The 17,878-nt window shown below is 34.4% G+C and overlaps 2 protein-coding genes across 2 annotated transcripts; one reads left to right on the top strand and one right to left on the bottom strand.

Moving 5' to 3' along the window:
• Positions 1-9,974: 9,974 nt before the first annotated feature.
• Positions 9,975-11,940, top strand: LOC142980649 (uncharacterized). The gene is made up of 2 exons (XM_076126153.1): positions 9,975-10,781; positions 11,072-11,940. Exons 1-2 carry the CDS (start codon positions 9,984-9,986, stop codon positions 11,486-11,488), a joined length of 1,215 nt encoding a protein of 404 aa, XP_075982268.1. The 5' UTR covers positions 9,975-9,983; the 3' UTR covers positions 11,489-11,940.
• Positions 11,915-16,931, bottom strand: LOC142980648 (uncharacterized). Its single transcript, XM_076126152.1, has 2 exons — positions 16,038-16,931; positions 11,915-12,974 (listed from the first exon to the last, which is right to left on the bottom strand). The coding sequence occupies exons 1-2, from the start codon at positions 16,833-16,835 to the stop codon at positions 12,522-12,524; spliced, it is 1,251 nt and encodes a 416-aa protein (XP_075982267.1). The 5' UTR covers positions 16,836-16,931; the 3' UTR covers positions 11,915-12,521.
• Between the last annotated feature and the right edge of the window lie 947 nt (positions 16,932-17,878).

Below are 17,878 nucleotides of genomic sequence, written 5' to 3'. Positions count from 1 at the left end.
ACTCAAATCGATAATTGATTTCAAAACCTAATATAAAATTTAGTCGCTAACTTCGAATATTATTCAATACAAAACAAATCACAATAACCAAATAAAAGCACCCTTGTATCGATAATGCAGTTTCAATTACCATTCTCACGGTAAATTTAACGACTTTTTTCATCAAAATCCGTTTGTATTTCACACGGGACGTTACCGTTTCCCATCGGAACTCTCGCGGTGGGAACTGGGGTGCCACGTGCCAATACTTGCCGCATTCGAAGGGTTAAGTAGCTGTGAAATTATCTGAAAATAATGATTGTATTGTCGTAAAGGGGTTTCTGTTTATTTGTTTGGCATATGAATTAATGTTAATCGTTAAGGGGTTAATGGTTTGCCATATTGTGGAGAGGTTAGTAAGTTGACGTTTAATAATGTTAATTATTTTCTATATATAATGTTTTTAATTAAAAATGATGGTGGTAATAATAAAAATATGTTTTTTTTGTATACATATACTGTGGCATAAAATTAGATAAAGAGAGAAAAATAATACATTTTGTTAATAGTATTATATTTAAGATTATTTGAATGAATTGTAGAGATGCATAGACTGTCATAAAGCTTTCAACAGGATTATTTCAAAACTCAGAAGTTTCGTTTCTTTTTATTGCTTCTATAGAATTATTTTCTTTGTAACTGCCTTCTTTTGTTAATATGCAAATCTTTTGTAAAAATCCGAGACTGTTATCTTATTGAAACTACTATAAAGAATTGCAGAATCAGATGTATTGTCAAGACGATCTTTTATACAATTGACCGTTTCACAAAAGTATTCACGTTGAACAAATAAGCATAGTTTTGCATGACATTGTTGTGATATTCTCACGATATCTATAACGAAGTTCCTCAAAAGACCAGTATATTTCACACGAGACACGACGGGTTCCCATCGGAAAGGTCCAGGGTGGGAACGTGGGCACGAAAGTGTCGCGTGGCACCACTTATCGCGGTCGAAGGGTTAAGTATTGGCTTTTATATGCAAAATATGTACGAGAGGTCATTGGACTACTGATTCTAGTATATCCTTCCGATAATTTTAATCATTTATTTATTGCGGGTTGATTATTTAATTTTGTACGATTATTATATCATTTATTTGTAATGCAATTTTATTATAACTGAGAACTATAATTATTATCTAATTCCAATAAAAAAAAACACATTTTTTTTAAACCACGTACATACTGTTATTCAAACATGATCACCCAAGACTATAGACATCTTAAACTTACAGGATTGAATATACATATTGCATGGTCCTGTACTTTATGAATTCTATCTGCATTTAAATAAAATTTGTCAAATTGATTTCAATAAACGTATTTTTTATCAACCGAATTTGCTCATTAAATGCTTGCTCCAAAATTCCCACTACCTTTCTAACGACTAAATGCAAAATCCGTTGTTATTTCTCACGGGACCATAAACGTTCCCAATGGAACGGTATATTGGGAATTATTGTTCATGGGAACGAACTGCAGTTACAGTGTTAACAAAATTACACGTGGAAATATATTGAACGGATTTTTTTTGGCTGTTAGAAACAGATTTGATAAACAAGGAAAACAAAACAACAAGTATTTTCCTTATTGATTTAATCTATACTAATATTATAAAGCTGAAGAGTTTGTTTGTTTGTTTGTTTGAACGCGCTAATCTCAGGAACTACTGGTCCGATTTAAAAAATTCTTTCACTAATAGATAGCCCATTTATCGAGGAAGGTTATAGGCTATATATCATCTCGCTACGGCCATTAAGAGCGGAGTAGTAACGAAAAATGTTACAAAAACGGGGAAAATTATGATTCTCTTATGTGACGCAAGCGAAGTTGCGCGGGTCAGCTAGTCTTAGTATAAAAGGAAGCGAAAACATATAAAAGAATTATAACGCGGTTTGTTTTATTTGGTAATGGTTTTTAATAGAAAAAATACATTTACTAGTAATATAAGGGCAGAGTATGGGATAGGTTTAAGACGTATTAATATGTATTGACAGGAAAATAGAAAAAGACATTGAGGCAGTATTGAATAGATTTATGATGTATTCATTTATTCGTACTGACAGGAAAATAACTGAAAATCGTTATTTTTTTATACGAGCAACATCTCTACTAAGAACAATATTAAATTATTTACCGAAAAGATTTTTTTGTCATAAATACAGTAGACATAAATATCACACAAAACCAAATTATGAATTAGACACAAGTATTTTTGCCCTGGAAAATCTAAGCCAAGACCATTGACACACTTGCAATAGTAGCAGCCTGGCCATTTACACCATTGTCCCACGGACACCATCAAACATAAAGTGACACGTCAATTTACAATATTCATGACGTTTTAAACGGTACGTCACAATTTCTCCCATAATTGAGACCCCTCGTCTTAGCGGAAACCGATATTAGGGCAAACTCGGGGTGCCTCGGTGACACGCAGGCACGTACCAACGCAGGTGAAGGGCAATTAATAATAGGTAGCACTTGACAAATTATTTTGTATATTGTTGTCTTTTAATAAAGAAATTCGCGCTTGAATACTTTATAATAACGAAACTGTTCAGTGCTGTAATTTAATCATTATTTTGCACCACCGTGGTGTAACGTCAAAATAAAGTCAGCTTAGTAATTTTCTATTTGTTAAGGTGTCCAATGTGTTACTATAATAATATAGTATAAGACGACTAATATAAAGAAGAAACATAAATTAGACAGAATTTGAGACAGACTAAACACAGGAAGCATCAATGTATAAAAAATAACGCTATGAAAACCGAAAACTGCATATATGCCTAAAAATATAAATACTGTTTTTTTAATACTTTATTATAATTTTTTCTTAAAAATAAAATGACACCTTAATAAATACGCATATCTATTAATAAAAATATTCGACAAAAATGAGATAAAAATCAGACTCGTATCAACTGTGTATTTTTTCTTTACTTCGCACGGTAGCTATAAGCTAACTGACGTTTAAGTAAAATCCGTTGTGAATTCACAAGGGACAAATTCGGTTCCCACCGGAACAAGCGCTGATGGGAACACGGAACGGCACGTGCCTGCACTATCGCGGTCGCAGGGTTAAGTGGCCGTTGTGCTATTTTAAACTGTACTGAATATTTATTACGTAAACAACAATTAAAGACACTGTTTCTTGTATTTTGATTTTAATGAATATGTCATGGTTTCTATTGGTAGTATTTGGTATAATAGACATGGATTTCCTGTTTAGAAGGTATTTTAAAATGTAGTAGTAAATAATACTAGTCCGTTAAAGATTCCTCAACGTTTTTTTTGTGCAAATGGTGAAGAAGTTTACTTTAGCATTAACATCACATAACGATAAATCTATTGAAATTGTTATCCATTCCAAGTACTTAATTGTAGAAGAAAATACTTTGACATACAAATTATATACTATACCGAAAAATTTTTCAAAGCACAAAAGACACTGACAAACGACATACATATTTAATACGTTGCCATAAAAAATGTATAATAAGGGAATAAAGTCTATTCTTTTCCCTATCCCATCATATGTTACATCGCGAACCTTTCTATTAAATTCACCTGTTTTTCCCATGGGTTGGTTTATGGGAAAACCTTCGAATGGGAACACTGGGCAATACTATAACGTAGCATCGGAAGGGTTAACTGTCGTATTATTTAAATAAGATCGTCTGTATGCTTGAGAATATGGTTCACTAGTCAACATAATTGTTATTGTGTTATTTGAATCCGATAAAGTATTTCAATCCCTTTGGTTTACCTGCTAGGGTTGGGATAAAAAAGATAATACTGCGGGGTTTTCTACTGAACATTTATGTGTCAAAACAGCTGTATCTTTTTCTTAGTCAGTTATCAGTTACTGATTAGAGTATGAAGAGTTGCTGAGAATCCTTTGCTGTGGAAATCACAAGGATAGTCTCTTGCTTCTTCTTTGGGGTTTTCTGATGCCAAAATGTCTTCACAAATGTTTGTTTAGAAGTTTTAGATATCATTAAACTCAATTCCATCATACAAAAAGTAAGTAACTAATTAAGTTTTTATGAAAATATAGGTAAATCAAATGCAACATTTTGTGTACATAATTGAAAATAAATCTAAAATTGACAAGTACTTTTATAACAAAAGTCTACAAGTAACCTAGCATCAAACTCTATGTACTTAAGGCCCTAAACCCTAAGGTCGTCACAGTCTATAGTCCTGTCGTGTAGGGCGTCAAGTATTCCCATGACTTTATAAAATTCGTTAACAGTTCACACAAACCGCAGTTTCCTATGGGAAAAGTCGTGGGAACGTAGGGTGGCGCGTGCGGGTACTTAACACTGCAACCGTTGAAGGCATTATTCAATGATACGGTTGGGTTTGACAGGTTAAGGATTAAAACGAAATCGGCTGGATATACATATAATTAAGGTACAGTCAACCTCGGTAACTTTGAATCATTGGGGTAACGTTGTTAGAGGGAATTTTAACTAGTTTCGATTATTTTTTCATATGAAACCAACATAATTGATAAAAGTTTGCAAAACTAAAATAAACCTTTATCAATTGTGTTGGTTTCATATGAAAAAATAATCTAAACTAGTTAAAATTCCCACTGTCAATGTTACCCAAATGATTCAACTTTTCAAAATTGACCTTAACAATAGTTGAGTTCAATTAAACGCATGAGCTTAAGACTAGCCTACTACTACTATCCTATTTCTAGTGATACGAATGATTATTTCGTTGTTTTCAATTCGAAGTAAATAGGTACTTTCATACTAATTATTGTATTATAGGTAAATAAATTGCGCACATACAACGCTTGCATATTATAATATCGATAGAAATCTACAAACCTCTTTCCGCTTTGCTTTAATAAAGGTGTCTCAGGTTATAATTTTACTGGTCAGTTCAAGCACCGTGACACTAACTTCAAAAATATATTCCCATACCCACGATATTAGGTCCACTTTCACACGGGATTTCCTTATGGGAAGACCCACCCCTGGGAACAGTGTCCGACACGTGCCGATATTTAGCACTCCAAGATACTTTGATGTATTATTAACCAAAAATAGCTGATAATTCCCATTCTCACGGTTTTTTGTTTGTGTTCACACGGGACATGGTTGTATGGGAACTTTAAAAGACGTCAATTTTTCGGTCCACATAGGGTTTGGTATGTAGGCTTAACGCGTCAGTGATGCGATGGGATCATGATAGCAATCATAGATCGTATATTGAACAATTATAATGTTGCTTTGTAATTATGCTGAGTTTAATTGCATTGTTATCGTTTTTAGTCTTCAGTTAAGTACATTTAGTATTCAGATTTTCAGTGTCAGTCATAGAAGATATTTCAAGAAACCGTTTTTTTGTTAGATCTGCCGCATTTTGTTTAATGCGAAAGCGAATGAAAGCTAATTTGATACCAATATTGGCTGCATAATTAAAAATTCTTATCTTAAAAGTACAAATATAACCTAGAGAAAGTCTTTTAATCTTATTTTACATCTTGTTTGAAATATGTACATATTATTTGTGCCATCATAGTCGTGTATTTCTGTCTAGTTTAGGTACCACACTCGAATTCGAAGAGCGACTTCTTTTACACTATATTTGGGGTACAATTTGCTCTCCCGTATACATCTTACGCGCGAAAGACTCCTGGAAATCCACGAGACACCAACAATCGAAAACTATACTCTATCTTAAAGACAATAGAGTCGATATTTCATTGTGTGAGATTAAAAATTTTCAAGTATGTTATATGCCTCGAAGTACGAAATTTCATTTGAGACGATTTTGCGATTTCACCCGGTTGTTCCCCCGAGGACAGACCGTTGATTTATCAAGGAGTATTCTCTTTTTTATTCAGAAAAAAATTGTTTCGTGTTACAATTCCCTAGTGCGAATATTTTCGATATGTAAAATTTAAGTAGGGGGTGCTTTTGGGGTTCAACTGTTGCTGTTCAAATGTCTTAAGGATGTGGATATTTTTGAGTTTTACTTTTTGCATTATACTCTCAAATTGATAGGAAATCAGTGATTAGTTAAGGCACCCAGCAGTCTAATGCCTAGATTGTAGGTGTACAGTTTAAGCTAAAGTTACAATAGTGTAAATAAGTAAGCTTTAGATGAAGAGAAAAGGTGTTTAATGTCATTCGCTATCTATGTAAGTAGCGAAAAATAATTTACAGACAAAGTGGATAGTTATTACATATATGGATAGTTATATAAAAAAAAAAAAAAAAACTGGATACTACTACTATTTGACTCTTTCGAGACAGGCTCAGCCTAGTGGAAGAGTCACTAGAATTATTATTATAAATAGAAAATTGTAAGTTTACTTTAGCATAGTTTTTAAGAATTGGAATGTGATTGGTAAATAAACATTATATTCTGAACATCGAATCTTCTTTGAAACCGATTCATAAATGAAAATGTATAAATAAATATACAAGTTTTAAAAGAAAACGAGTTACGAAGGAAACAATAGTAGAACCAACTTACATAGTTTAATTTACAAAAATATTTGTTCGTGTAATACTTGTGACATAGAATACTATCACACCACACATGACCGTACGACATACCCGTCTTTCCCCGACTGGATAAATTCATCTGCACAATTCTTTTTATATAATGCATCTTGAACACCAAACACTACTACCAAATACTTAACAAAAGAATAGTTCTTATTCAAAAGTAATAAGGTTGAAATTCATTCGCGTTGTAGTTTATTAACTGCATTATTAAGTTTGCCGATGCAAGAATGCATTGTCCTCTAGGGTGTCCTCTCCGATTATAGTCCAGTCTCGTATTTTTATTTTATTGTTAGCTGAAGTATAATGGATACAGTTTTTAATATTTATTCTGTAACTTTTGTTCTCAGGGGCTGATGGTAATTTCTGTTGCCTTATTTCGAGTAATTTTAAATATTGTGAGGTATAAGTGTGTTGTTAAATATAAGCGTGTATGGTAAACATGTTTTTTATGAAATTCAATTATGTATTTTTATAAAAATAAAATGAATCTCGCGATTGTGTAATCTAAAAATGTTGAAGAAAATAAAATTATATATGTATACATACTTCTTACAACACTTGTTTGATATAGCTACTTTATGTAGTATGCTATGAAATTATTCCGCAACAATAATATTATCTTACCTAATCTTATTAATAATAGACATGCGTACTTAAAATACCTTCATTTAAATCCGTGCTTATAAATAATTAGCATTAGCACAATCTTATCCGAAATAAACCATTTTATAACTGATAATATTTGACAGATTACATATTAGACTAGCAACAGACAGAATAATTTGTAATACTTATAAAAATAACAAGCTTATAACCTTAGATTCGCTTGTGTTGTTTATATTTAAATTGTAATAGCAGTGCTATAAGTCTTCGTCTAGGATTAATTCTATTATCATGCCAGATTATATCAAAATGGGTTTGGCGATTTTGGGGATTTTTACTAATGTTATACTGACAATCACACCGGGTATAACACCCGAAGGTGTAGGAGGTAGGTAGTGTATAAATGAAACCCGCGTAACGCCTTCAGTTAAACAACAAGTCTAGTAGTCCCATGTAATAGTGGGATGTTTCCAAAATCCGTTTTAACATTGATAAATATTCTAATATAAATTTGAAAAATCAGGGGCTCGAACCCGGGACCTTGCAATCAGCAGTAGTTTACACTGCTCAGATCGCAGGAGTGATTTAAATAAAAGTTTCTATATCAGCTCAGCCTTTCTTCCAAGCTATGGATTGGAGTCAGCTTCCAGTCTCACCGGATGCAGCTGAATACCAGTGTTTTACATGGAGCGACTGCCTATCTGACCTCCACAACCCAGTTACCTGGGTTATAACACGATACCCTTTGGTAAGACTGGTTGTCAGACTTTCAAGCTTCTGACTACTGTTAACGACTGTCAAAAATCGTCGAAAATGTCAGCCGGGATCGACAAATTAACGTGCCTTCCGAAACACGGTGTATTAAATAAAATTTCTACTAAATTAAAAAGTGTCTTAATAGTGATAGACGGGTAAAAACATGACATAACGACTAAAGCACGGTAGCGACAGACAGTACAGATTAAAGTTTATTCACACATGAACAAGGATAATGAAATAACTGATAACTACCATCTTGTTCCTAAGCAATTGTAGGTATATTAAACATATGGCGCATTGATAAAATGTAATACAGTTTTATTGGACTTCGTATCAAAGTAATCATGTAATCTTTAATTTTCTTGCTTTAATTTTTTTGCTTGTATGTTACTATGGCGTGTTGTAATGAATTAAACGTAATATAATTAACTTGAATGGCTGTAAATATAAACCTACGTATTATATCTCATAATATAATTATATTTTTTGCGAAATTCAGTTGAACTATCCTTTCATAATTACCTGACGACTTTAAGGTAAAATGCGTGTTACGTCTGTTGAATAATTTACAATTTCCAAATGCAACATTGTGAACAAGGACATGAAAATGAATAGTTTTATTAAAAATCTAAAAAAAGCAAGCCCAAATTGTATTTTATCATGCACTAGCTGACCCGCGCAACTTCGCTTGCGTCATCGAAGAGAGTATGGGTCATAATTTTCAACGTTTTTGTAACATTTTTCGTTGCTACTCCGCTTCTAATTGCCGTAGCGTGATGTTGTATAGCCTATAACCTTCCTCGATAAAAGGACTATCTAACAATGAAAGAATTTTTCAAATCGGACTATTAGTTTCTGAGATTAGCGCGTTCAAACAAACAAACAAACCAACAATCAAACAAACTAACTCTTCAGCTTTATAATATTAGTATAGAAGTAAGATAGTATAGATTTCCACCCCTAACTGACCAATAACAAATTAAGCCCTCATTTTTCATCCCACGACATGTTATCTAAACAAAATGCGAACTTGTTTCCGGGACAATAAATAGAGTTATTTTATTAAAGCCTCTGTCGTTCGTAATCCGGGCCGATGTCTCAGGGGTGAACCGAATCATATCTGCAAAATTTCTACTGGGACTTTACTTATCCTATTTTGCCGAGTATTATTTTAGAGCTATGTAGTTTTAAATCAGGTAGAGCTTTTGGGCTTTGGTCCAATAGTTATTACGGGGTTTTTACGTTTGAGTACTGCAAGATGGGTAGTTTTAGGCCGTGTAATGCTGTACTCCGAGGGCAAGTTCTATGTTTAATTTCAATCACTGACACACAATAGTTTTCATAAATTTTGTCACTATAAAATTCACAGTTAACCAAATGCGCACACCGTAACTTACACGAAAATAACCCGATCCAAGTTCCTCTTAATTTTATATACCTACGATGACCTACGTTTCATCTATTTAGTAGTCGTTTCCGATAGACATATATCTGTGGGTTAAGCAAACCTTGGCACGGTCATTCCATAGATGGGTGACCGCATAGTGGTATTTGAACAGGGCGTCTCCGTGCTTCGGAGGGCACGTAAAAAGTCGGTCCCGGTTGTTGTCAATAAGATAACAGTCGTTAAGCCACGTCAAAGGCCTTCGGCGACTTGAACAACTTTGACACTAGGTTGACCACTAACCATACGACAAGAAGAAGAAGAAGAAGAAGAAGAGTAGGCATATAAACTAAAAGTGTTCCATAACAATTAATAGGTAAAGTTGTAAGCATGGCTTCCAACGTGTCGACGGATTTATCGCGATTAGTTATATTACTACATCCTTTTGATAAAAAATAGTCGTGTCTGAAGTTTATCACAATAGTTCTCACGCTAAATACCACGTTTATTTTATCTATCTTCTTCTATCAGACAATAAACAGTAGGCTTATAATTAGATTGTTAGTAATCCGCCCTTAAAAATGATAAATATAACACATATATAAACCAAATAATAAATTCTGAAATTACTTTCAATTATATCACTGCAGTATCATGGCACCGTACAATTTCGAAGGAGATATAGAAAATATTACTGATCTTCAGTTAGAATTCATTAACAATGTAATTCAAGAACATGGTTTCGAAAACGGTAAAGTGTCTATTGAACCGGTTGGAAAAGTGGGTGATAATTTCGTAGCAAGTGTAAAGAGGATCACCGTGGAAGGACAAAATGGCTGCATGAAAATGGTCGCGAAAACTGCACCGACCACTGACGAGGTAAACGACAAGTCACAGAATGTTTTGCAATTGTTCAAAAATGAGCACATTATGTATACGGAGATATTGCCGAAGATGACACAACTACAGAAGAATGCAAACATTCCCGAAGAAGAACAACTAAGGTATCCAAAATGCTACGGATCGTTATCAGAGCAACCGAATCAAGTACTGCTTTTGGAAGACCTTAAAACTTCAGACTTTATGAATCTGGATCGATTTGAGTCTCTCTCCAATGAAACTGTGAGATCTGTGTTAAAGAATTTTGCTCAGTTCCATTCATTATCGTATGTCTTAAGGAAGAAGGAACCAGAAACATATAACAATTTCAAGTCTAACTTGATAGAATTTCCGATGACGTATATTGTAGATAAAATGAAGGCTGATTTCCAAGGAGATGACGATGGTCCTCTGTCAGTTCTTGAGAATCCTGAACACGTAGAACTGCTCAGACATACGATTGCTGACACCAATAGCCTTTGGGACAAGCTTTCAGAAGACGATACTGACAACAAGTATAGTGTAATAACACAAGGTGATTCTTGGACTAACAATATCATGTTCAGATTTGAGGTAAATATCTATTTTTTCTTATTAAAAATTTGCTGCTACATTGAATAGAAAAATATCTTTTAAGATTTATTTTTTTGTAAGCTTTTGCTGTTCTACAGCTGGGCAATGGCTTTCACCATTTTATTAACAATCATCCCTGTCGTCTTATTTGCATATCCAATTTTTACGAAAGGCATCTAAATTGTCACGTCAACGTTTCGGACCCATAAGCTTAGTCAATTAATTAGAGTTTAGTTCCATTTGCTTTATATAACATTTTATCATAACTATTAATCCACTTAATTTTTCAGGATAACAAACTAGCAGAGTCAATAATGATTGACTACCAACTATCAGTCAACAGCAGCCCGGTATACGACATCATGTTCATGATCTTCAACTGCACAGACCATGAAACGAGAAGTCAGAACTTCCACGACTGGATGGATTACTACTACTCAGAACTGGAAAAATCTCTCTCAAACTTTAATTTAGAAGCCGAGCATGTCTACCCTCGCGATGAACTAAGCGCTGACTTGAAACGATACGGAAAATTCATGCTTGGCTTATTAGTATGTTTGACAAATCTGCTTTCAAGAAAAGCAGGCGATGCGGCCAAAATGATGGAAGACCAAAATATTGTTCAATTAGACGAAGAAACTAGAATGCGGTTTAAAAATAGATTTGTTGGTTTAATTTCTAGCTTCACTGAGTTCGGTTTATGTTGAGATTTATTTAAATTATTTATGGTTTTATTAATTGAAGAATAGAGTTATTATCTCATATACGTATTTACGTTATATAGGTGCACTAGCTGACCCGCGCCACTTCGCTTGCGTCACATAAGAGAATTGGTCAAAATTTTCCCCGTTTTTGTAAAAAAAAATACTGGTATTCTGCTCCTATTGGTCGTAACGTGATGATATATAGCCTATAGCCTTCCTCGATAAATGGACTATCTAACAGTGAATTTTTCAAATCGAACCAGTAGTTCCTGAGATTAGCGCGTTCAAACAAACAAACAAACTCTTCAGCTTTATAATATTAGTATAGATTTAATAGCAGTTGGGATTACAAAGGTCACCTTTTTAAATATCATCCCGCTGTTACATTACATAAAAATTATCGAGACACTGATGATGCAAGAATGTCTAAAATGAATAAATTATCACTTATTTTATTTGTACTGTTTTTATTTTTATTTATTTAAACTTTATATACAGAGCTGTATAAAGGCGGACTTAATGCCAGGAGCATTTTCTGCCACCTCTAGGGGTTTGCCTTGGGTAGATGACGCAACCTGGGCCTGTTGTTGAAGGTGGTACTGTTTTACTGGGTTATTCACTAACTCGACATAAGAGACTAGACACACGTGTGTCACTAGTCTCTTGTTTTGAGTTAGTGAATAACCCGTTTTACTCAGTGCGCATCGTAGGTTAGTAGGTTCTTCCCTTACAATATGTCTAGGATAATCTATTTTTTTATATTTAATATGAGTATATTCTATATCTTTCTCCTATGAAATATTTTAAATGTAAAAGGAACGGATAAGTTCTTTATTGTACACAATCCTAATATAATAATAAAAAATAATAACGATAAAATTAATAAAAATGAAACATTAAAGATTGCATTAAACAAGAGTGGAAAAATATAAAGCATTTGAGCCAATTACGACTTAGACTAACACCAACCACACAAATAAATAAAGAGTTATACTTCATTAGCAATTCAAATATCAGTAGATACAATACAAAATGTCTACATAAGTCCAAATTCTAACAAAGTTGATAATAAGCCAGAAATTCTGTCCCTATAACGGTTTCTTGTGTCAAGATCCGAGGCCGCAAGACCGTATTTTTCCGGTTGTTCGTACGCGTTCTCGGTCTGCATAAGTTCCGTTACTTTTGCAACATCTTCTGTATTTCTGATCAGTATGCTACCCAAGAAGGCACATATTCCAAACATGAGTTTACCGTATCTTCTCAAGTCAGTATCTAGTCTGTCTCTAGGGTAGACAAAGTTTACTTTCAGTCCATAATGGGATAATGATTTTTCTAGTTCTTCGTGATAGTAGTCGATCCATTCATTGAAGTGCTTCTCTCTGGTTGTGATGTCAGTGCAGAGTAAGATCATGAACAGGAGGTCGTATACTGGACTGGCGTTTCTTGATAGCTGGTAATCGATCAACATTGTGTCTGCCAGTTTCTCACCCTGAAAATAGATACAAAGTTTAATGAATATTCTCTCAGCAAACCAAGCCTCTTTCCCGAGGGAGAAGACAGAGACTAAAAACACATAATTGTTCTATAGTTGAATAATTGAAATCTTAAACATCAAGAATATTAATGTTTGAGCGACAAATTACACCATTTTATAAAAGTAAATATTTTATTATGTTAATGTAATGTAAAAATCGCAAATTTAATACGTCTGTATCGCGATTCTGTACTGTCGAGTATCGAAAGTTTGTAATTTAGAATGTACTGCCAAAATAGTTCCTACGACGCCCGCCAGAAGCACTGATCAAAATTTCATACAAAAGGAGAATGCTCAAAATGTATGGGAAAAAAACCCAGGCCGTACACAAACGGTGTGTAACTCAGAATTTTAGTGATACTGAGTGATTCAATTCCAGATATTCGCCTCTATCAAATTCGATGGCTAAATACTATTTTTTGCTATTATCTACTATTTAAAAGGTGAATTTAAAAAATAAATATTTTTCAAACATTCATCACAATGATTATTTTTTGAATAATATAATTGTATAAGTAAATATCTAATACTAATAAATAATTAATTTTAATGGAACTGTGATTTTTAAAAAATAATTAACAATAAAATAATTATATTCTATCACTACATAGTACATAGAAGGTGCCAGCTGCATTTCTTCCCGTGCATACTGCAAAAGTCAGTAGAGGGATGGAAGGGTTTGGTGCTTCATAGGCTATAGGCTAGCAACCTACCACCATGACAACGCTTTTCTACCTTATAATAGCCCTCCAATTGTCTGCCAACCCGCATTAGACCAGTGTGGTGGACTAAGGCCTGATCCCCCTCTTTGTTAAGAGGGGAGGCTCGTGCCCCTCGGTGGGGACATATATGACCTGGTGATGATGACTCATTTTTCAAAAATATATTTTTTAATATTTTGAATTTGTAACTCAGTTACATACCTATATTAAAAATGTGTGACTCAAAAAAGATTAAACATTTATATAGGTAAATTAATAAAAAAAATATAAAAATATATTGAAAACCCCTACTGAAAAGTTATAGCAAAATAGTATGTTCAGCCATCGAATTTGATAGAGATAAACATTGGGAATTCAATTACACAGTATAACTAATTTTTTGAGTAACATAACTTTTGTGTACAGCCTGGGTTTTTTTTTGAGCATTCTCCTTTCTCGATGACAGGTCAGTTGTCAAAAAGTCTGTGGTAGTCGATAGTAGTACAGAATCGAGGCCTCATTTTGCTAGGAACATGTTTATGTATGTAGGTATATCTTTGGGACAATCGTCTGTATTACACCCTGCGCATAAATCTATACTTAATATGCGAAAGTAACTCTGTCTGTCTGTCTGTCTGCTACTCAATCACGCCTAAACTACTGAACCAATTTGCATGAAATTTGGTACGGAGATATTTTGATACCCGAGAAAGGACATAGGCTATATATCATCAAGCTACGACCAAAAGGAGCAGAGTACCAGTAATTAATGTTACAAAAACGAGGAAAAATTTCACCCATTCTCTCATATTGGACGGAAGCGAAGTTGCGCGGGTCAGCTAGTTGTATAATAAAGGACTATGCAAAAAATCGTCCCATATCATCAACAGATCCCAAACATATCTCATTAAATACATCTCGCCATTATGATTATTTTTTACTATGGCGACATCACTGTAGGATATGGGGTTATCGTGCAATAAAAAAAAATTAAGTATTAAGAACTGAATTAAAAATGTACTATTCAAATAAAAAAAACTCGAGAGAGAATAGCCGTAGGACGTACTTTACCCTCCCTCCTTGCTCCATTACCCCGACCGCACCCTTTCGACGCCTGCGCCCGCGCACCTCCCTCGGTCGTGGCTAGTACGTTCTGCTGTGTTCGCGTTGTTTATTTGTGCGTTATCGGCTTGTTTGCGACTATTACTAACCTCTGCCTGTTTATTGGACCTTTTGATTGCTTAGGCAAAAATCTTAACAGACAAAGAGTTAACTTTGTGACGATGGAGGCCACCATGCCACATCTTGAGGACTTTCTAGAACTGACTGATGATGATATCATTTTATTCGCCTTGGGGACCTACCATATAAAACTTGCAAAATCCTACTGTGCGGAACATATTCGGAATGGAATTTATTATATTGAATTATTTCGAGAAAACCAGCTAACTGATTTGCCAAGGTATAATATTCGAGAAGATAATGTCTGGTTAATTAGAGGACGAATACAATCTCGACACGTTAGATCGCGCGTTTATTATTGTTACATATTAATAAACCGAAGTGAAACTGGCAGACGTGCTATTGAACAGTGGTCTTGCACATGCCTAACAGGGGCGCGTACGGTTGGAAGTTGTGCCCATATAATATCAACTATATACGCGTACGGGCAAAGGTCGACATATCGACTTTAATCTACCAGCGGCAATGTTATCGACTATTATAATAGATGAATAATATAACGTTATTTTTGTCTGGATAACAGTTCTGTTGTTATTAAGTATCTACTTGCACATTTGTTTTTGTGTTATTAATACTTAAAATGTCTAGTTGAACAATTGCTTTTTGTAATTATCGTCTAAAATTTAATTTTTTATTTTAAAATAAAAATACTTTATTTTTGTCAAAAGTCTTTTAAAAAAAAAACCCCGTCGAATTCCGAACTAAAAATTGGTACTGACTTTTCATGGGACGTAATAATGATATTGAAACTTGTCCCATGTCTGTTGATGGGATGGGACACTGCCCATACATTTTTTTGCATGGTCCTTTAACCAATTTCCACCACGCTGACCAACTGCGGCTAGGGGACTTTGCATACCTTCAAGGACTTTTCTATAGAACTCTCTGGCATGCATATTTTTCTTTACCGTTGACACAAGTGATAATTATCTCTAATACATATATAACTTCGATATGCCATTGGTGTGGTGCCTCGGGTTTGAACCTGCAGTCACTTGCGTGGAAGGGAGCAACGTATACCACTGGGCTATCACTGGTCTTTAGTTATAAATAGTATAACAAAAACAATATTTACCTCAAATCTGAACATGACATTGTTCGTCCAACAATCACCTTGAACAATAACGCTGTACTTGTTCTCCATGTCTTCTTTCTTTATCTTTGCTATTTGGCCGAGTGCTTCAGACATCTTGTTCTTCGTCATATTAATGTAGTCTGGGTCTTCAAGCACTGATATCATGTCTTTCTCCATTGATAAGAAAAACTCCCTCATATCATCTTTCTGAGGCATTGCTCCCCACATGTCGAACAAAGTTGATTTATAACGATCAAACGTTCCTGGCTCTCTTTGCCTCATTACAAATGATAGTGAATGGAAAGCAGCAAAGCACTTCAAGATAGAATAAACACAATCGGTAGGTAGTGGTGCAGTTTTATCCAACATTATAAAGTCTAAAGGCTTCAAGTCTTCTAAAATAATGACCTCGTTGGGGGCTTCAGCAGAAGATCCGTAGCATTTTGGAAATTTAATTTGTTCTTCTTCAGGGATTCCGGCCCTTTTTTGGAAGTATAAGAATTTGGGTAAAATCTCCGTATACATTATGTGTTCGTTTTTGAACAGTACAGCAGTATTCAAACTTTGGCGGACAGCTTCTATGGGAGGTGCTAGTTTCGCAATCAATCTCATACTTCCATTTTCGCCGTCTACGTGCATCCTCTTCACACTTGCTATAAAATTGTCGCCAGCTTGACCAACAGGCTCGAATACAATCTTGCTATTTCCATGACCATGTTCTTGAATTACTTGATGGATGAATTTTAACTGCCCTTCAGGCACATTCTTATAGTCACCCTCGAAATTATATTGTGCCATGTTGAAACGGTCACTGCTAATGGACTAGCTTAGATCTGAATTTTCTTATAAATATATAGGGTGTTATCTTCCTGATAGCTGCGTCAATAATGTTTGTTTCTGTTGTAATGTCGATTAAATTGTGGTCAGAAACATATATATTTTGAAAAGTAATTATAAGTTATAGGTATTTGTTACTCATATATAAGACTGAAACAATGGCAGTTAGCATGACATAGTTGAAATTATGGATAATAAATAGATACCAATGTATATTCGCCATAAATTTAAGGTTTTATCTACGGTCAGATGTAGATATGAATATAATTACTTAGAAAATAGATAATTCGTGTTGTTGTGTCTGATAGTAGTACTTTTTTCGCACGTGCCGTTATGCGTAAAGACAGGGGGGTCTGATAACATGTATAAAGGATGTTTGCCGTACATCGTAAGCCTTATCTATACCTACATATAAAACTCAAAAGTGATTGACTGACTAACATAGTGTTTTATCAGCGCACAAACCAAACTACTGGACGGATCGGGCTGAAATTTGGCATGCAGGTAGACGTTATGACGTAGGCATCTAAGTAAGGATTTTGATCAACTCTACCCCTAAGGGGATAAAATTGGGGATGAAAGTTTGTATGAAACTTCGTCAAATTTTAACCGATCGGGCTGCTTTGCATGCATAAAGCTACTCTGATGTAGACATTCCTTAAGAAAGAATTTTGATAAATATCAGCCCTAAAGGATACCCTTAAGGGGGATAAAATAGGGAATGAAAGTTTGTATAAATCTTTTAAGATATTCGACTGATTTAACTGAAACTAACTGTCACTGGGTGTATTGATATGTTGCACTGAGTGTGCTGTGGGGCCAATTCCACGGCATCTGATATTTTATATCAGACGGTTTTTAAATCTAATATATAAAATTCTCGCGTCACAGTTTTCGTTGCCATACTCCTCCGAAACGGCTTGACCGATTCTCATGAAATTTTGTGAGCATATTGAGTAGGTCTGGGAATCGGCCAACATCCATTTTTCATACCCCGAATTGAC

The sequence above is a fragment of the Anticarsia gemmatalis genome, chromosome 18 (genome assembly GCF_050436995.1).
Source record: "Anticarsia gemmatalis isolate Benzon Research Colony breed Stoneville strain chromosome 18, ilAntGemm2 primary, whole genome shotgun sequence".
Lineage (NCBI taxonomy): Eukaryota > Metazoa > Arthropoda > Insecta > Lepidoptera > Erebidae > Anticarsia > Anticarsia gemmatalis.
Note: the sequence above shows the minus strand (reverse complement) of the source record. Positions and strands in the feature narration are given on the sequence as shown.